Source organism: Copadichromis virginalis, linkage group LG8, assembly GCF_057382275.1.
Source record: "Copadichromis virginalis isolate Kocher_CV1m ecotype Utaka linkage group LG8, C_Virginalis_male_GT1.1, whole genome shotgun sequence".
Taxonomy (NCBI): domain Eukaryota; kingdom Metazoa; phylum Chordata; class Actinopteri; order Cichliformes; family Cichlidae; genus Copadichromis; species Copadichromis virginalis.
In genome coordinates, this window is record NC_140625.1 from 27,047,454 (window position 1) to 27,068,484 (window position 21,031).

The 21,031-nt window shown below is 39.8% G+C and overlaps 1 protein-coding gene across 2 annotated transcripts in view; it reads right to left on the reverse strand.

Annotated features, from left to right (window-relative positions):
• LOC146703575 (vesicle-fusing ATPase-like) overlaps window positions 1-21,031 on the reverse strand; it is a 30,328-nt gene that overhangs the window by 6,769 nt on the left and 2,528 nt on the right. The window contains exons 2-19 of one of the 2 annotated variants that reach the window (XM_085466842.1): window positions 20,281-20,366; window positions 19,432-19,528; window positions 17,425-17,464; window positions 14,462-14,628; window positions 14,133-14,240; window positions 13,829-13,904; window positions 13,255-13,410; window positions 10,431-10,630; window positions 7,767-7,932; window positions 7,539-7,613; window positions 6,685-6,872; window positions 5,747-5,842; window positions 4,428-4,584; window positions 4,176-4,309; window positions 3,940-4,006; window positions 3,735-3,814; window positions 1,096-1,230; window positions 755-868 (exon numbers count right to left, since the gene is read on the reverse strand). In XM_085466842.1, coding sequence (XP_085322968.1) covers window positions 755-868; window positions 1,096-1,230; window positions 3,735-3,814; window positions 3,940-4,006; window positions 4,176-4,309; window positions 4,428-4,584; window positions 5,747-5,842; window positions 6,685-6,872; window positions 7,539-7,613; window positions 7,767-7,932; window positions 10,431-10,630; window positions 13,255-13,410; window positions 13,829-13,904; window positions 14,133-14,240; window positions 14,462-14,628; window positions 17,425-17,464; window positions 19,432-19,528; window positions 20,281-20,366 — 2,142 coding nt within the window. Of the gene's footprint in view, window positions 1-754; window positions 869-1,095; window positions 1,231-3,734; window positions 3,815-3,939; window positions 4,007-4,175; window positions 4,310-4,427; window positions 4,585-5,746; window positions 5,843-6,684; window positions 6,873-7,538; window positions 7,614-7,766; window positions 7,933-10,430; window positions 10,631-13,254; window positions 13,411-13,828; window positions 13,905-14,132; window positions 14,241-14,461; window positions 14,629-17,424; window positions 17,465-17,817; window positions 17,834-19,431; window positions 19,529-20,280; window positions 20,367-21,031 lie in introns of those variants that run through there. The other variant, XM_085466843.1, reaches the window with a different exon arrangement.

The following is a 21,031-nucleotide window of genomic DNA, read 5'->3' on the forward strand; positions in this document are numbered from 1 at the left end:
ATTGTAATTCACAGTTTACTTGTCTTAACAAAGCTTCCTTGGAACGTTTGCAGCCTATTCAATAAAAGCCGCTGCGAGGCTTCTGACTAAGTCTTCTAAATATTATCATGTCACTGCCCATTAACTTCTGACTTTAAGATTCTGGATTTGACTTTTAGAATTTTGCATGGACAAGCACCAACATAAAGAGTAGAGTAGAGTGCACTTATGCATCCATATAGCCCCAGCAGGTGCCTGATGTCATGTGATCAAGGCCTGCTTGCTGTGCATGCAAGGCTGAAACCGAGACCGAGATTTTGCTACAGCGGCTTCAGAATCTAATGATCTTTTTTAAAAAGCTGCCAAAAACCCATCTTTTTGTGTTGCAATTTTACCAACCTACTTAAAATAATCTCTTTTGGAATAGATTTAAAGCAAAGATGTGCTTATTTTTGGAAAAGGGAATGAAAGCACATCTGAGAATGCAAATTTAAACGCAAACCCAAAGTACGAAACTACACAATGGGTCATCACAGGCTGATGTTTAAAAGCTGTATTGTTTGCTGTGTACCAATGGTGATCATTAATTATAGGAGTCGTGAAAGTGTGCCCCCAGTGTCAAACCATCCACTTTACATAAACCCACAAATATTATATTTTTTTTTAAAAAGAAGACAAAAAAACTTGCATTACCGCAAAATTCATACTAACTACAACATAAAACTAACTAAACTGTTGAAAAAAGTAAAAAAAAAAGACCATAATAGTTTCTCACCTGTGCCGCCATTTCAATCAGCATCAGCAACTTTTTAATGCCGATCCCCAAGCGTTGGCCCTGTACAGCTTTAGCTATCATGGCCCGTTCTTTCTCATTGAAACTGCCCAGCAGCTATGTAAAGCAGAAAGAGACACAGGAACGATCAGTGCGAGAGAGAAACACTTAAATTCTGTCATTCATTTTTTGCATTCAGGAATTCTAATAAAAAAGTAAGCAAAAACAATGTCGCCAAGTCTAATGGTAAGAAGAAATTCACAGAAGAAAAGCATCTTGCATCATAGATGCAATTCTTAGAAACAGACATTAGAAATTTGTAGTTTCATAGTTGTGTAGTTTACCTCAAAGGCCTCCATCAGCTGCTCTACTTTTGAGATGTTGGGAATGTGGATGGTGGTGCTGAAAGCATCCAACATCTCCATTTCCTGAAGGACGTCTTTACGACTTGTGGTGCCAATGATGAGCAGCTTACGACCCTGAAAGAGAAGCAGATGTCATTTTGTCTGGATCTTTAATCGTTCCCTCACATTCATCAGCTGGTCTCCTCCTATTGGTCATAGGAAAAAGAGAGACCAATGATGTATAACCATTTGATAATGTACAGGAAAAGCACAGGAGCAGTCCAGATGAAAGTGTGTGATGGCTCTAACAGAGGTTCAAGCATCATGATTGCGTGTCCTGGATGGTTTCAACACTTAAACAGAGACTGCAGCATGTTGTGCGCTCTGCTGAGAAGGTGATTGGCTGCAGACTCCCATCTCTGCAGGACCTGTACACCTCCAGGACATTGCGGCGTGCAGCTCGGATCTCAGCTGACCCTTCTCACCCTGGACACAGTCTGTTTGACCTGCTCCCCTCAGGCAGGAGGCTCCGGTCCATTCGCACCAGAACCTCTCGCCATAAGAACAGTTTCTTCCCCTCTGCTGTTGGACACATGAACAATAACCATATGACTGTACCCGCCACTAACACATGACCCTACGCTGTGTCACTGCATCATTCCATGTTTGGCACTGATCACCACCTGCACTCATGTATATATCTTTCAACGTAGCACTCTTAATTCTTATTCTCATGTATATATCTCATGTATATCTCATGCACATATCTTTCCACGTAGCACTTTTAATTCTTATCCCTACTTTTATTTTTTTCCATGTCTATTTAAGTGCTATTTATGACACTATGTTTGCACTGAAGCACCGCAGCAATTTCCTAATGTTGTAAACCTGCTCAACATTTGGCAATAAACCCCATTCTGATTCTGATTCTGATTCTGATTCTTATCTAGAACTCAGCCAGACTATACAAAAACTGGGCACACCTATGTGTCACCTATGGTCTTTGAGCCATATTATGAAGCCTTATAATAACGAACATTTTGGCCACCCCAGTTCCAGCATTTTTTTTTCTCTGACCAACAACCTGTCCATCATTTGTATAGTTTTACAGCTTTAAGGCAAGTCAGCTGATGCATGTAACATACACCTGGTCTATACACGCAATCACAATGCCAACCCTGCTTCTACAGCCGTGTTAACTTCCTCAGAATACAGTCTTTGATAAAGTCAAAGTTCTAGCAACACAAGCAGCATATATAACAACTTCACTGCTTGACAGATATGAAGGTGAAAACCTTCATTTTATCTCATTTGTATTACTTTTATTGACATGTTTCATTGGTATGTGATGTATCTGATGCTGAGAGACCACAGGCCTGTAAAAACAAGCTGCACCTGCTTAGACAACAGTAATTTTATTATTAGCTAAACAACAGTTATTAAATGTAGTCCATGAGAAGCTGGTTTAATCACAGATATGTGTAAAAATTAAAATTAAGGTTGTTTTGCATTTTGTTTTCTCACTCATATCCACCCTATTAAACATGTTGTTTGTATGCATTTTTAGGACGGTGGGGAAGTTGTGTCAGAAGCTTCTACTCTGCTCCTTTAATGGCTTACACTGCAACATCAGCACTTTCTGTATCACACCGGGTTATGTTCTCATTGCCCGCGACTACAAACAAGCCAATCAGAAGTGTCGAATTGTGAACATTTTGTAATTAAGTTCTCATGTTATCCAAATTTTGATGAAGGCAGTCTTTGATGCCAAAGCTCTTATTGGTTATTGGAATACAGGGCGACTGATTTCGTCATATTCTGGAGATTTCTGGCTGCCCAGGTGAAGGCCGACATTGAGCAGGGGCTCTAAGTCACAACAGGAGTTAAAAAAATAGAAAACAATAGAAAGAAGAAAAAAAGACAGCATAATGCAGCATAATGGAGCAGAGGGCAACAGTAGAGAAGACAAACATGAGCGGGGAAGAAAGAGGGGAAGCAAAAGAAATGTCGCTGCACTAAGCCGACGAGTTGGAGAACGACCAGAAGAAGACCAAGGAGGAGAGGCAGAGGAGTGGCGAGCAGACAGGGGGATTATGGCTGCCGCCTGCCCCCCCATGGCGTGGGGGGTTGTGATGCTGCATGCAGATGAGGTGCCACACAGGCGGCAGTGCTGCCAGGTCCTGGCTCTCTCACAGAGCCCATTCTCCTCCGTGTCCCCCTGGCCTCCCCCGGCCCCAGGCACCCCGCTGGGCCCAGCGCTTTACAACCCCAGAGGAGCACTGCAGCCAGGCATTCAACACCAGGCCCCGCGCCACTTCTCATGCACATGCAGCCATATAGTGAGCTATACCCTCATTCACAAACCCATCAACAACAGACACACACAAACTACAACTAAAGAAACTATGAGAAATGGGTCTCCACCACCACCATTCACTCCGAGCACAACAGGCCTGGACCAAAACACTTGCTAATAACCATACACTCACACACAGGCGTTCACACATGCCAGTTGCAGGCAAAGACCTCTAACAATTCCTCGCAAGACTTTATGTTGGCATCCATAAGATCTGCTGCCCTCTTTCTGCCACCTCAGGACTAGCAACACTGACAGTGAGCAAGAAATAAACCCTGGTTACCTTTGGAGGTGGTTTCTTCAGCAGCACCAGCAGAGCCTGTAGCACCATGTTGGAGAAACGAGGGCCAATAGGAACGTAATCTGACGACAAACATAATTTTATTATTTCATTTCCTCGGTCTCATCAAGTCTGATTCAAATAAAAAGTAACTTCAGAAGGCAACTGAGTAGAAGACCGCAAAATATTTTGGGCTCTCTCGCCTTACCCAACAAGCGCTCGATGTCGTCCACAACCACACAGCTCAGCTGGGATTTGTAAGCATCTTCAAATATCTGCCAAAGGGAAACAAAAAGGTACAACCTGATCGCCATCAGAGAAAAAACACACCAGAAAACACTAAAAATAACTACTAGTATTTTAAAAATGACATTACTACACTAGCATCTTAACCCAAACATCCGGTATTTATATGCACTGTATCTGCATTATGAAATCTGTTACCTTTTTGATGGCCTGGCATTTGGCGATCTCAGAGTGTCCGATCATCTTGTCCGGAGAACAGATCTTGATGAATGGAAACTGGGAATCCTCAGAAATCTTAGCCGCCAGTGCCGTTTTGCCGCTGTTAGGTGGGCCTGGCGGTGAAAAGAAATCACTGATCAACCATTTTAATTGTTAGTAAAGCAGGCCGCTGTCCTCACCTTATTTTATTTGCTCTATGTGTTTGGGTTGCATGACACGTGTGAGAGTTACCTTCCAGCAGCACAGAGACTAGTGGCGTGCGGTCACTGTTCTTTGTCTGCTGCACCAGCAGCTCCCCGTCCTCCAGGGCTGCTGACACTGGGTCACCCCACCGGATTATGCCGTTCATGATGTAGCTGGCGTAGTCCTCCTGGTTGGTTCCAAATGCCTGAAGAAGTGGTACAAGGAGAGGAAAACAGAAAGTGAGACTCTAATTTTGTTTGCCTGCATGAGCTCAACCGAGAATGGAAATATTAGTTATAAAAAAGATATTTCCTCTGTGTTGTAGTCTTGTATAACCTGCACAAGTGCTTCATCTGAATCCAGTGAAGTTTAATCACAAATAAATATAATTTACAAGTATTGTGGATATAATTCTTGCTTATACCTGGACTGCTTCTTATAACATTTAGCAGGTGAACAGGTTCAATTCAGGTGTAAAATAGTGTTGAGAGGCCCCTGAAGCCTGTCAAAAACAAAACTCATGCCCAGAGTGGAAAAAAATGTTTATATTTATATGCAAAACTTAGACTAGTGACATCAGCTCGACTTCATAATACTGTCATCACAGGTTTTAGTTACAGTCTAATGAGGAGAAAAGGCATCTTTCAAAGATTCCAGCCTGCCACTAAATTTCAAGAGATTTAAGTGTTGCAAGTCAAAACACTTTTGCAAAGGTTGTGGCACAACTGATCGTTTAGCGTAAGGTGGTTTTAAACTCTAAGTGTCTCAAGTGAGCCTGATAAAAACAAACAAGCTAAATCCTAGCCTAGCTTCTTTCTTTTTTTAAAAATCTTGACTCATGCAAATAGTGTTCGATCACATAAATATTATTAACAACCAACAGGAGCACTCAGTTTTCTCAAGCAGGTCACATGCAGCTTCTGTTTCTGCACCATCATTCAAAGTTTTTCTCTTTGCAAAGATCCACCAGCAGCATGACTGGACTGCAAAATCTCAAAGTCTGTGATTAAAACTCGGACTTATCATGCATGGATTTTGATGTCAGAATGCGCCCAAGTTTGACGTTTATTAGTCTTCTTGTCTGTGGTGGCTGTTAGATTAAAACGTGATGGTGAATGGCGTACGATAAGACAAACCGACAAACTTATCCAAAACTCAGGTTTTCCTTTATATTTTAGAAACAACATTTCTCTCAAATATTTCAGGATGTTTCACAGATCATGTTACGGAATAACGAAAAGGCCAGAGAAGGTGGGAATGGTTGAGTTAAACTTCAGGTTATTTTGATTATTAATGTTACTTTTATTTCACTGTACTTTGCATTTCATGTTTAAGAACTTAAGAGAGACATGTGCACAGTAACTTACGGGTTTGATGTCGTTATTCAGCGAGGCCATGAAGTCTATCCTGCTGACCTGCAGTTTTTCCGCCGTCTCCATGTTTACCTCCACTGTGTTGCTGGCCTACATCAGAGCAACAGACAAACAGCACAGGTACAGAGACAGCAAATTGCTTCGAATGAACTCCGTACCCTGTCTCGTGAAATCCATTAAATGAAGTACTGCACATGTAGATTGCAAAATGTGTCAGAAGACAATGTACTCCCTCAGAGCAGAAAGGTCAGACAGAGAGACGGAGGGAGGGAAGAATAAGTGCCTAAAGGAGTGAAGAGAAACATCGCTGCCATCAGACATGTGTCTGTCATTTATCATCACCCTCCAATATCTGCTGCTCTGCGGGGGCAGAATGCTTAACAGATGAGAACTTCACCTTATCTTTGTGCCTTACTGAGCAGTATAGATTTGAGCCAATGCACCTGATAAAACACTTAAGGGAGGGCACACACACAAGCACACACACCTGGATACCTACCCAACCCTTCGACACCTGGGTGGCTGCTTAAACTGGCACTATAATACCATATATTATGCCCACCAGGTGTGTGGCCTGCAACTTAAGCCAGGAACATGACACTGTTCCTGTCAGTGCTTTTGAAAATAATGTATCTAATATAAAAAGAACAGGTTTTCAAAAGTTGAATACATTTTTTGCATTACTTCTACTTTCCTTCTTCTCTTCCTTTAGTTTTCTTTTTAAATTTACTGCCCTTTAATTAAACTTTGTATTTGCTTTTTATAGTGCGTATTGGCTTGTGGAAAATACTGGTTGCTTGCCAGTATTTTAACTCTTATATTAGTGAGGAACATATTGCTCTGAGGGCATTTTACTATTATTTCCTTGTTTTCTATAACCCAAAAAACATACACATTAATAAATGGACAGTAAATAAGCTCCTTGGACTGACCTTGATGTGTCTGTTCATGGCTGTGGACTGAGCAGCTCTGACCAGACCCTCCAGTTCAGCACCGCTGTAGTTCTTGGTTTCCACAGCCAGCTCTTTAACGTCGACATCGCTAGCCAGCAGTTTGTTCTCCCGCATCCTCGCTGTGTGGATGTTGAGGATCTGAATTCGCCCAGTTTCATCCGGTAAGCCTTGAAGAATAAAGCGGAAAAGGAAATGGAGAAAGTGACCGCGTGTGGTGTACTGGTTCTGTAGTGCACACAGTCAAAGAGTCACAGCTGATAACAGCCTTGTATCCATTGAGCTTTACCAGTAAGGCTGCTGGTATTAACTTGCAGAAATCTGCATAAGATACATTACTTCTTCATTTGATAGCACAAGTATTACTTATTTACACTGTTTTTAAGACTTTCTGACCCACAGTAGAAGTATTTTCACTGATTTTCTATTAATTATTTGAGCAAATACTTTAACTAATTACTTCATAGGTTTTAAAAATATGTTCTTTATAATCATTTTAACTTTCTTTTCAGTTCAATTCAGTTTTATTTATACAGCACCAAATTACAACAAAGGTTGCCTCAAGGCACTTTATTGTAAGGTAGACCTTACAATAATACAGCAGAGAAACCCCCAACAATCAGATGACCCCCTATGAGCAAGCGCTTTGGCGACAGTGGGAAGGAAAAACTCCCTTTTAACAGGAAGAAACCTCCAGCAGAACCAGGCTCAGGGAGGGGCGGGGCCATCTGCCGTGACCAGTTTGGGTAAGAGAAGGAAGAAAGGACAAAAGACATGCTGTGGACACGCTGTTTTAAGTCTACTGAATGAAATTCTGTGTGTTCGCTACTTCTTACCAATCTCCATCTTCACCTCCAGTCTTCCTGGCCTCAACAAGGCCTCATCTATCAGGTCGGGCCTGTTGGTCATACCTGAGGCAGAAAGAAAAGAAACCAGAAGAAAGGGAAGAACAAAAGTAATGAGACAGAGTTTGGCTGTTCAGGCGTGACACAGGACAGGATTTAAATGTGAAAGTGTTTATGCTAGTTTACATATACTGCGAGAAAATGTCTGCATGTTTGCACCTATGACCAGGATGTTGTTGAGTTGCTCCACTCCATCGATCTTGGATAGCAGCTGGTTAACCACGGTGTCATGGACTCCTGTGCTTCCTGCCATGCTGCCACGCTGCTTACAGATGGCGTCAATTTCATCAAATATGATGATGTGAAGGCCGCTGTTGGCACCGAGCTGTTCGCCGACACAGACGCAGAGGAAGAAGATTAATGTGTAAACTGTAAATACCTGCTTTGCACCTTTATCCTATACCATCTGTTCACACAAGCAGGGAGGACATCGCCTCGATAATGCTGAGTAAATCCAGTTTTTCTACATCTGTCATGCTGGATATAAGTAATTTTGCAGGAGATGGTGTTACACAGTTACACCTACTTACCTGAAAGCGCAAAAGTGATATGCATGTTTATCATATTTACTACAGGGGAGACAACACAGATGAACTACGGGGGTTAAAAAAAAACTTTCCCTGTTTACAAATCAATTAAGGAACATTCTCTCTTTATATTAGAAGCCTTAGAAAAGGTAATGCTTAAATATAAAAATTCAGATTTATCTAGATAAATATGACCTTCCTGACACACTTTTCCTAAACTGAAATCAGAACTGGATAGTATAGATACATAGTTCTTGTTTGATTTTATTGCCATATAAAAGTCAAAGGTTTTTATTTGTCTATAAATCAGAAATTACTTCCAACAGTCAGAACGAGTCCATCTTTTGCACTAAATCATGCACTGAATGATAAATGAACAAAGCCCTCTCTGTTAAAACTTATTGAAAGGAGTATATCTGGAACATCTGGAGGATATAAGCGCTGTATATACACAGAGTATAAGAAAAGAGATATCAACACCTTTAAACATGCACCAATTTGCAAAAATGTCTAAAAGATAAACTATAGACAAACACAAATGTGTATTTTAAACTTTTTTTCCTTCTCAAACACGCTTAATTTTGCTTGTAGCTTAATTTCTTAAACATATAGGTGTATGAATAAGTTTACCAAATAAACAGGGGGTTGGTTTTAAGGAGCTGTCTGTTATTTTCAAGGTCTTACAATATTATAATTGTCTCTTAGTTCTGGGAGTCAGTTTTCGGGTCCTCGGGTAAAGTATGTTGGTGCTGGCCATTGAATTCTGTGGAAAAGTTCATCTGCCTGCACAACTCAAGGCTGAAAATTCATCAGTGTGCTGCGGTCCATTTCTGTCCTCCCAAAGTTTTCTGCCCTGGAGCTTAGACGCACCTGATACAGCTGCATTTTATTGGAAGATGTGCAGAAAACTGACTTTGTTTTGGCTACTAAAATTCTCAAAATAAGAAAATCTGGTTAATGAAACTGGAATAACTAAAGTCTCAGGCATTTTTTTTGTAAGATCTGAAGCTGGCAAACCATAGGAAGTTCTGGTTTGGACATTCATTTAAATGTTTAGTGAACAAAAAGTAAGCACAGCAGTGTTATTACAGCTGGGTACTACCTCTCCTTGGCTGACCTGTATTTTCTTGACATCCAATTCAATTTACAGTGATTTAATGTGGAACTCCATAAAATGGCTTTCCATCTAGCACCTTGCAGAGGCAGAAGAATAAAAAAAAGAAGCTTCCTAAAATAACATAAAAACAAAAAATACATATTTTTGTTAATAAAATAAAATTTGAAAGTAAACTTTTTACTGAAAGTGGAAAATGTGAGTCAAGTTTTTATATTGTAAAAACTGTTTTTTAAAAATGCCCCCTATTATATGAAAAGATACTCAACCCAAGAGTGAGACTAATAGAAAAAATTACATTTTTAACAATAAAAACCAAATTTAAAGTAAAATCCACACAGCAAACATAAGGAAAATATAAGGAAATTGTAAATTTACATTAAAATAAAACTAAAATAAAACTACTAAAAAGTATACTATTAAACTATAATAACCTTGTAAAATATAAAATCAAATTACATTTTTTTTCAGCTGAGACACAGAAGCATAGCAAGAAGAAACCGTGACTGCTTTTCTTTCATCCTGAGCTGAATACAAGTATTGAGCCTCTTATGAATGAATGAAAAAAAAGCGATGGAGCAGCCGGGTGGGGGGTTATCGCTCCATCTACGGACCTGTCAGACTCTGACGTAGCATTTAAAGCAGGTGTAGAGCTGTTAATGTCACACACATACACGGTGTGTGTGGGGGTTTGTAGGGAGGTCTTATAGGAGGTCAAAGAGAACCCAGCCCCTCATTAAGTGGTGCAGAGTGAGGCTTATGTCACACCATCCAAACCAACTATCACTGCTGGGTTTCAGTGGCCCCTCTTCCCTTTCAAACACGCACACACACACACGCACAAACTTTAAAAAGTCATTACAGCTATGTCTGGCTAAAGGGCAGATCTCTCCACTCTTGAGAAATTAGATTTTTTCTGCAGTGCTTATCGGTATTTCACTGGGATGCTGGAAGAATACTAATAGCTACTGAGAAAATACTCTGAACAAACACAGTGACTTTTGATGACTTCTAGATTAGAAGTTTAGGAAAGTTCTAGCAACACAGCCAATATTACTTGGAAGCTGCAACAAAACAGACTCGTTTATTAATACAAACAGGACTTTTATGTTTGCTCTGCTTTGGTAAGCTGGCTCTGTTGTGGAAGAACAATACAAAATGTACATCGTGTCCTATTCTCACCCTCTTCTGTTCATCCTCTGCATCTGCAAACAGCTTCCTGATGTTCGCCTCAGACTCTCCCACATACTTGTTGAGAATCTCAGGGCCGTTGACGATCTTTGGCTCCCGGGCCTTCAGCATCTTGCCAATCTGTCGTGCCATCAGGGTTTTACCACAGCCTGGGGGCCCGTACAGCAGGATTCCCTTCACATGTTTACAGCCTGGAGATAGATGGACAAGCAGAGGAGAGGAGCTGATGTTAAACCGAGCACCCACAGTTCACTTTAACAGCTAGAAAATGAGTAGAAATCAGTGGCAAAATGCATAAATTGTATCATATGTTTCCAAAACAGTTACCTATTTAAACAGATGTCTGCATAAGAATGTGCTAAATCTATTCACAAAGGGATAAGAGATTTGATACCAGAAGCTATCCGGTTTCTGTCTGCAGTCCAGGTTGTATTGATCAGCCACATTTGAGTAGGCTCTGGCTGCAAACAGGTAAACAGTCCGTGGAGAACTACGTTGCTGAAATGCAAATTCAAAACCACTAATGTTTTAGCTTTATTTTAGCTGTGTTTAAATATATATATATATGCACTAGTAAACATAGACAAGCAAAAGAACAGGAAGTCTTGGCCTGGAAATCTGCTAGTTACACTGGAGAGCCCAGAGGTTACGTAAGAAGGATGACCAATGGCTTCTCCAGTTAAAAGAAAATAGTAATTCAACAGGAGAAGGCATTTGCTTTAAGTGTTGTTCATTACCCAAGATTTCGGACAATAATTTAGCTTTATACAATGTAGCAGCTGCAAAATGTTGGCATACACCCTAGTATTGTGGTGTATTATCGCTCTGTCGTCATTCTCAAGCTTAATATTCAATCCTTCGTAAGAAGTTGGCTATATGTTAGCCTTTTATAGAAATGATCTTAATAGATTACTTTTTTGTTGACTGAGAAGGGACTGCAGTGACGCCCTGCAAAGTTTTAGTCAGCCAGTAAGGTGTTAGTGTTAGGTGATGAAGTTTCTATAGTTTGTCTACAGATATTAACAAGAAGCTGAAATATGAATTTAGTTTTCTTAAGAAATACAGCCATTTTTGACCTTTCCCCCTTTGACTGGGGGGTAAATGTGTGATGAACATGAACAGAGTAGAGTAGGCATTCTTTGCAATTCCTACTCTACCTCACCTCCATTGATGCACATTCATATCACCTTAAAATATCTTGAGCTGCTGTTAATTTTAAGATTATGAACTTAATGATCAGACCAAGGAGCAGAAGTGTAAGCCGTATAATTCCAGCACTTAAGATTTCCTTCAAAGACTTGCTTCTTCTCCAAGAAGATCATGCGTGGAATCCATGAGCTCTCCACTCGGTAATGTTTACAGTGTGGCTCTTTTAAATGGCCTTTTGCACCTGGTTAATGACATTTAGCTCAGACTAATTGAGAGGCCACAGATAACCATCTGAGTTGCCATTTGGCCTGCTGAGGGAAAAGCGGCCCAGTCTGACAGGTGAGAGCGTAGAGACGAGGGGGTTGGCTTCTCTTGCAAGGTGGGGAGAAGTGATGTGGTTGTGTCGGGTTTGGAAGAGCAAGCACTGAAGCTTCTCTCTGTCTGCTTCACCTCTCTGGGAGCAAAGGGGAGACAAGGTGAAGCTCTCAGCATCTCAGGCACACACACATCATGTGTGACGTATGCACGCATATTGCCGCTCTGTCAGCACCTGCACCGCCTGCTCCCCACGCCTGCCAATTACCACTTTACCTTTTGCTGGGTGCGCTATCAGGACATGCCATCTCATTAGAACATCCAGCTGGGCACAGCCAAAGGCCAATCCCTGCACACAACCAACTGTTTAAAGGTCAGCTCGCACACTGCTGGACACTGCCGCTCTTAGCTCTGCAGGTATGGAGAGTCTGGGAAACTCATGTAAAGTGTATATTTGCCATGCTTTGGGGGTCCTTACAGCAGGTTTTCACAAGACTGTTAGCTTCTTGGAGCAAGGATTAGGACAGATGTGTGTGAATGCGTGTGAGAAGCGAGGGTTTGCGTATTAGTCACAAAGACCGCCTGATGGCTTTCATTAGAATGAGCTGCTGTCCTTTTGGCAAATGAATCATCATTGTAATCTGATTGCTGTCAAAGATTTATTAATGAGAGGGGATAGCAGGGAATTTAGTCACGGTCCAGGCACCCAGAAAGGACACTGCTTTGATTGTTCCCTCACTGTGGGGGTTGCCGATTCAGGTAATGCTGCTGGATTTCTCAGAGGAATTATTCGACGTTATGTTTGTGTTACGTCGACGAAAGGATTAAACACAAGCTGAATGTAATAACTGAAAACACTGATTACATTTAGCATGAGTAATCTCTTTAATCTGATGAACAGTGGAAGAAATACTGAGACAGAGAAAAACAGTGATTATTAGGATTGATTTTTTCTTTCCACATTTTGGTTGTTAATGTTCATCAAGTATGGACAAATGCACTCATATCGAGTGACTATGAAATTCTTTGACAAAACACTGAGGATCAGTGCTTTATCACTCCAAATGGGATGATAATTTAAAAAATGAACTCCATATTAGAGCCAATAAGAGTAGAAACAGTTTAGACAGTAACATCATCATGAAACAGTTTCCTGAGATCATAGATGAAGTAAGAAATAGGGTCATTTTTTCATAGATTTTGACACAACCGAACTTCTTTTTGTTGGCCAGTTATGGCCTCATCACACAGATGTCTTAAATCATCATCAGACTTTAAGCATGGCAGTATAAAAAGTGGAAAAAGAGCCACAAACAAATGAATACGTGATGACAAAACCAGGGGGGCTTACCCATCTGTTCAACTATGTCTGGAGGGAACACTCGGGAGGCGAAGGCTCTCCGGAAGATGTCCGAAAACTCCTTGTCAAGGCCGCCAATGCCCATCCTCTCAAAGTTCCAGTCTGGGCTAATAATAGACTGACGTGACTCTCGAGTCTTAGATTTCCCTGGAGGGTAAAACATAAAAATGTTTATTATTCACTCAACAGTACACTTAATTCCTTTTTCCTCCGTTTGTTAGTGTCTTAGACGTTGCAAGCTTTATTTTGATGTGCATCAAAGTTAATTAAAATTTTAAAATGTAACTTTAAACTCTCCTTGAGCCAGTTTTGGTTTCTGTATTTAAAGTATTGCATTAATAAGTCACCCAATGCCTTTAAACCCCAAAGGCCAAGCTAAGTGAGTGAAGTGTGCCCCCTTGTGTAACTTTAGAGAATTGCTTCAGATGTAGTTAATGTAGATGTATGTAAATGCAGGTGTAACAGGTGTAGTGGTTTTAGCAGTCACATTTGCACTTTGTATTAAGTGTAGGCATATGAGAATCTATTTTTACAATGAGAGAAAAAGTAAAAGTCCGACACTCACCGGCCAGGATTACGGATGAGTTCTCTGCTTTCTCAAAAATCACCTGACTGTTTGCCACCAACAAACCAATGTCAATCTAAAGAAACAAGCAAAAGTAAGATGATAACTGGCTTGAGACACTGCCCTGTTTTCACTGCCTCAATAACAGCATCAACCTGTTTGAAATCAACATTCAGGTACAACATCTGGCCCTTTAACTACCTGAGAAGGTTTAAGATAAACTGTATGGATTAAAATTAATAGCTACCATGGTATATAGGTGAGTGAACATCAAGGGACAGCATTAAAAATATTCTCCAGATACCTTCTGTTTCTTCCCAGAACCATGTCCTCCCCTCAGGATGCTGGGGTCCATGGCCTCCATATCTTTAACCACCAAGATGAACAGCTTTTCGCAGAAACTCAACACGAGCTGGTTTTAAAAAAGAAGATACATGCACAGGACAAAACGAACAAAAACACACATAGATAATCAGTTTAACAAGCACACACACATTTAAGTAGTAAACAAGTTTAAATGATCACATATTTACTCTTAAATTTATGTGTAAAGGTGTTACTAAGCTTCATTTTAAAACTGGTCTCCGGTTTTGTTTTAGAATCAGTATTTAAAGTGTTAAAGCCAAAAAGCACCTGCTGGCCAACACTGAAGGCCTGGTTGTTGAAGCTCTGGAGAACCTCAGCAGCCATCTTGTCTGTGTCGTAGGCCTTGCTGTCTGCATGCTTCTTCTGCAGGAAGTCGATTTCCACGGTCATGCTGCTTACACACTGTTTGGACTTGTCAAACGTGTAGTTTGACACTGTGATGGCAGAAAAGAACAAAATGAAAGCACAAAGTATTTCTCGTTAACCTGAATCATTGCTCATGGGCACTGTAGTGGGGAGCTGGCAGACTATTTAACGCTGGATGTGACAGTTGGTATTTTTGCAAACAGCTAAAGTAATGTTTGAAAAAGTGTAGGACTGTAGTGCATGTGTAAAAATGTTTATTATATCACCTAATAAAGCTGTCCGAATAATAAAAATCACTTTATGTGTATAGCAGTTTTCAAAACACAAAGTTACATTGAAGATAATACTTCATAGTGAACAAGTGAGGAAACAGTTGCCAATTCATATATCCACCATGTAAAGCGCAACATTAGAATTTGTCTGGAGTCATGTTATTTGGATAGAAGTCAGTGCTTCTCTTGTTCCATCTTGTTATTTAGCTCCTCGACTCTTTCCAAACACTGATCCCAAATGATTTATTATGCCTGCTGATGTAAACGAAAAAGGAGAAACTTTCAAAAAAGACATCATGAAAGCTGTTTTTATCACCACCGTTGCCTAAAAACATTTCAATCTGTTATGACATTAGTAGCTTTACTAAAACTAAAAAACTGTACTAAACTGTCTGTTTGAAAAGGCTATGAAGCCTCACAAAATGTAAATAAAAGCAGAATAAACTGATGTGCAAAACCACAAGTTTCAGATGCAATTTTGCAAACCTGAGCCATGCTGCCATGTTCTTTGTAAATAGAGGAGGCAACACTTCCAAAGAAGAATGTGCTAGGTCTCTTCCTGGGAACACTGGCAACTGTTTAGAGTTTTCCACTTGTGAATAATCTTTCTCACTGCAGAATGATGGACTTCAAAATGTGTCGGAATGTGAAAATTGACTTTTTTTTAACCACTCCCAGATTGATGAGCAGTTACAGTTGATTACTGCTGGCATCATTCCTCCTTTGCATTTTGTTAACACCTAAAGTGTCCAGAACAGCAAACTGATAAAATGTTGCTTTTATAAAGCTGATTAGCAACACAGGGCAGTAAAATATACCTAGTTTTTTGCACATTGCCTCTGCATTTGGCTTAGTTTTTATTAAATAAGCAATAAGAAATGCAATATGTAGTTTTTTTGCAGTTGATATGAGGTTTTATTTACCTAATTTTAAGACCTGCTAAGCACCAGGTTACTTATTACGTTCTGATAGGTATAACTTTAGAATTTAAAGAGAGTGTTGCTATATCTACTAGTATCCCTCTCATCTCTTGTTAAATGCTAACTAAATAGCTGAATTTGAGCTCATTAGTGCATATGGAGGGATAACCACACACTAGCTCCTCGTTAGCAGCCAGCAGCTCCTTCAGCCTTTAATGTGAGAAACCAAATGAAATCCAGGCAGCTCCTGAATTAGATATGATCCATCATCCCCTTTCACTCTAAACTGAATCTCTTCAAACTGCTGCTATCTCGTTATGAAAATGAGATAGTCTGCAAGTAGCGTGCTGATATTTCCACTGCTGCCAGGTAGTGGAAATATCCACATTCAATATGCCCAAATTAATCATAGTCACTAGAAGACACTGCTACCACATTTATATTCATTATGAAAATGATTTGAATGATTAAATACATGGTAGGTTTAAATACCAAAACATAGTGATTTGATGAATAAGAATACGTGAAGAATAAGAGTAAGGGCTTTCATGTTTTTCACGGGGATCAAATTTTAAAACTATGACGACATTTATTCTTTTCTTCCCCCCAAATCAAGTAAGACGCACCACTTTAGCCGAAGGGGCTAAGTAAAAATATCTATCAAAGGAAAGTCTTCCTCTTTCACTGGATGCTGGCTAGCCTCTGTGACAGATATGCAGAGGCAACACCTACACATATTGTTAAACTGTCTTTCAATCTGCCGGGCAAATCATATTCCCTCATTCCTTCCTGACACTTGAATAATAGCTATACCCTCTAACCTCACGCACAATTAGAAATCTGTATGATAAGACCATCAGAAGTTAGCACAGTGAGAAAGACTGCAGTGTGCAGTCAGAAGTATGCACGCTACATCAAAGAACCCTCAAGGTCCCTGCTAGTGCTTCTTATCTGGTTGCCAGTGACTCTAAAGGTATTCACTTCTATGAGAGAAATACTGAAACTCTGTTGATAAATACACAACCATGTAACAGTAGCAATCACAAAAGGTTTTGTGTTAGACCTTTCAGAATATACTGAAACCTCTTTACACAAAACTCAGGCTAAAGTCAGAGGTGTTTTTAGACTGGTGGTGCACTGGTTTCATTAGTTTGGCTCTCTTTAATGGGCCCTATGTGGCTTGTGAACTAAAATGAGTTTCACACCTATTTACTATAGCAATCATTAGTCTATGCACCCTGTACATATATGTAAGAAACTTTTACTGAGAGCTGCTCATAAGAGAAATTATCCATATTTTATCAGAATTTATCTTAATTATCAGCTATATCAGTATAACTGCATTCTAAAGCCTCGAGAATAACAGGATGAAAAAAGGATGAAAATGCAGAGATTTCTGTCAATCTTGTGTACTGTCTCACAAATTCATCCCCAATATGAACCAGGAAAAATGAAGTGAACACTTTATTACTTATTTATGAGGTATCACATATCTGTAAAGTGAAGATGGGCTTCTTTCTCCAGAAGTAGTCAGATGGGGAGAAAACAAATTAACAAAAAGCCAAAAAAAAACTTCATGTTTTGTATTCATTTTGCTCTGCTGCCCCCAAGTGGCCAAATGTGGAAAGCTTTAAATAAAAAATGCATTGAAAAGATTAAATCTTCAACTCACCTTCAATCTCTTGTCCAATTATTATACCTGCCCATTTTCTCTGTGAACAAAGAGAAGTGATTGATTTAGTTTCACGCCTTATCATTTGCTCTTAAAAAGTGACGCACTATGGCAACAACCTTGCTAACATTTAGCAGTCTAAAAGGCACTAACATTTCCTACGAAGCTACCACACAGAAAACATCACTGCACGTTTCACAGTGCAACATTCCTCTGCGAGATGGTCTTATTTCACAAAACTCCACTGAAATACATCACTCATGTCTTTGATGGGCAACTAGCCATTTTTATTTGAGACAGCAGGCAGACTCAGTTTCCGTGTTTTAAATGGTCATTCAGTAAGTATAATTCTTGTGGTAAAATAAGACCATTTTGAGGGGGTTTCAGTAGTACCTGTGTGCGGTCGTAGCTGCCAAGTTTATAGATGGAAGAAGAGCAGGCAGAGAGAGGCAAGGCAAAAAGAGGAAAAAGCAGGAACAGACAGTTTGAGACAAACAAAGAGGTCCATGCAAAGAGCTCTCAAACTACCACAGTTTTTAAGTTTACTTGTCAGAATATCAGATTGCAAACTGCTATGAAGATTAAAAGAGCAATACACAACAATATGCTTTGTTGAACACCATCAAAGTGTTTTCATGCATTTTTTTAATAAGTGGAAGTTATCTATGACACAAATTTGTGTCTGTTGCTGCTCACTGTGTCCCAAACAGTGCATTGTTTTAGTTTCCATGCTGGTCAGCTTGGTCATGTGACTACTGCAATCTACTGTAGGTAATGAGCTGTGGCTCAGGAACTCATAGAAACCTCTCATCCAAAACACTGAGCTATTTATTACTGATTAAAAACATCAATCGGTCAAAAGGTGAAAATGTTGAAGTGTTTTACTAAGTTTCCTGAAAACTACAGCAGCTCCTGACGCAGGTTACCTCTGCTTTTAAATACGTGCTAGGAAGTCACATTTTCCAGTCAATCACTCTAATCACTGCTGTACACCTAACAGCTCACCTGCTGCTTTTGTTCAAAATACAGTATATACCATCAATAAAACAGAAAAAGTACACTCTGTCAAGTCTAAGGTTTTACATTTCAGGACATAATAAATGATCTATTCTACAGCAGGTCTTAAAGTTAGGTAAATGCAACCTCAGATGAACAGAAACACATCATAAATTACACTATGTAATTATTATTTAACAAAAAATAAACAATGGAGAAGCAGCGTGTGTAATTACCCCTGATGATTTAGTATCTGTTGGACAGATGGCCTCACATGTAAAACCTGAATACTTTTGTATGTAAAGAAGTTCATGGTCAACTCAATGACTGCGAGGTGCTCAGGTTGGCTGAAAAACAAGCCCCCCCCCCTCATGAGGTGTTGTTACTGATATCCACTATTTAGTTTTTGCCAAAGTAGCACTGTACATCATGGGTAAACATCTCCGCTTTACCTATGCAAAGGACATTGCTCCAGAATCCTTATGGGTTGTTCACATATAAATTTGCAAACTTGAGCCATGCTGCTGTTTACTTTTTGGAGAGAAGAGGCTTTCTTTTGGCAGCACTTCCAAACAAGTCATACTTGTTCACTCTTTCTCCAATGGTGCTGTCATGAACCTTAACATTTAACATGCTAGCTGAGGCCTGTACAGTCTGAGGTAGATCTCTTGGGTTATTTTGCTGTTTCTTTGAGCATTGCACGGTCTGATAATTAATTTTGCACAGACTGTTTCTGCATTTTAACTTTATTCATTTATGACACATTTATTTAAGTCATGTTTTATAGTTTATCTGAGTTTGTTTTTACCCAATTTAAGACCTGCTAACGTCCTCCTGACATCTACAACCTTTGAATTTAAAGACGCTGTACTTACAGAAAACAGTCGTGGTAAAAAAGTATCGGTAAAAATACCGAGATATCATATTTGCAGGAAATACATCAAGGAACTGAGTAATCAGTGACAACATGCAGCCAAGGATCATCTGAAACTCTCAAACATTTAAGCCTACCTGAGCCTGACTGAAGGCGATGGTGTTGATGTTCACACTGGAATGCGGCTTCAAGGTGAAAACATACTTGTGGGCTGAATTGCGCACAATCACGTGTCTGCATCGAGACGAAGAATTAGAAGGAAAGCAAACATGAAGCAAATACTTGAAACAAACAAAATCCCATTACTTTTTTTTGTCTTGACAAAGGTTTTCAAACAAGATACCTTGGCTTGAGTTACGAATGAAGTCATATATTATAAATGTAATGGTAACATGTTTGACTGTCCTTCACAGAAACACCTAACATGTTTACGTTAATTGTCTTTGATGAATTTATGATTATAAACTGAATGATGGACAGTTCATTCTTGGCCTTTTAACAGCATAACAACAACAGTTTGTATCTATTTTACTTTAAGTTGTATCTTACTGGATTAATCAGACCATGACTCAGAAAATTCCATGGACATACAAACATCCATCCCATAATGGGGTCTGTTAACTGGGTCTGTCCATCTACTACAGGGCTGCCCAATCCCAGTCCACAAGAGCTACTATCCTGCAGCTTTTAGATGCATCCCTACTCCAACACAGCTGAATCAAATGGTTTGATTACCTCTTCAGCATGCCATCATGTTTGGCAAAGGCCTGATAACAAGCCATTCATTTGATTCAGGTGTGTGGGAACAAGGATGCATCTAAAAGCTGCAGGACGGTAGCTCTCGAGGACCGGGATTGGGCACCCCTGATCTACTAGAACGTCAAAAATCTGAATGCAGACATCACTATCAGCTGATACATAAACCCACTGGTTTGACGAAACTAGACACACAGCCTGTGTAGATGCACACCAAAAATCTGACTCACTGTTCAAAATGTTGATCCTTGTCACTGACGATAGCACAGTTGGTGAGCGACAATTCGTCTGACGGGCATCGAGCCGTTTGCATAACCTGAACAGAGAAAAAAAAAAATGTGACTTTGCAAAAGACAATAAATACAAATAAAAGCATTTCTCAAGTTATGTCTTTACATCACTTGTGTTGGTTTTGTGTAGAAAAACCACAGGGTAAAAGGTTTGGTCGGCCTATGGTCATACATGACACAAAAAGGAATCAGATCATCACACTTGGCCAGACTAATTGTAAATTAATTAATTAAATTTTGCAACTTAGCTAAAACTGTTAGCACATTACCTCACTTCTTTTACCAGTTAAAGGTATCATGGGGAAAGTGACATGATAATTTGTATTATTTCCTTCCTTTTTGGATTTACCCAGCTGAATTTACTGGCATAGAAGCACACGTGTGCTGTCATGGCTGAACCAAGAAGCCTTTTATTGCTAGTATTAATGAAGTGTGCCTTCAAATTTTGGTTTAGTGCACCCTAATCTTTAAAAAGGTTTAAAACTAGCAGTCCAATGCACCACGGGCCTGTACAATCTTTTTTTTCTGTGCTGGTAGGTTTTTTCCTGTCAGTTGCACTATGCAAAGCAATGATGTCAAAGCCACAGCAGAACATTAACTTTCTGCACACCTGAGTCACGTGCATGCATGCTTTTTTTTACTACTCTCTTTGCGTAGCCTAGTCAACTCTTAGACTGGCCTTGAAGAATCA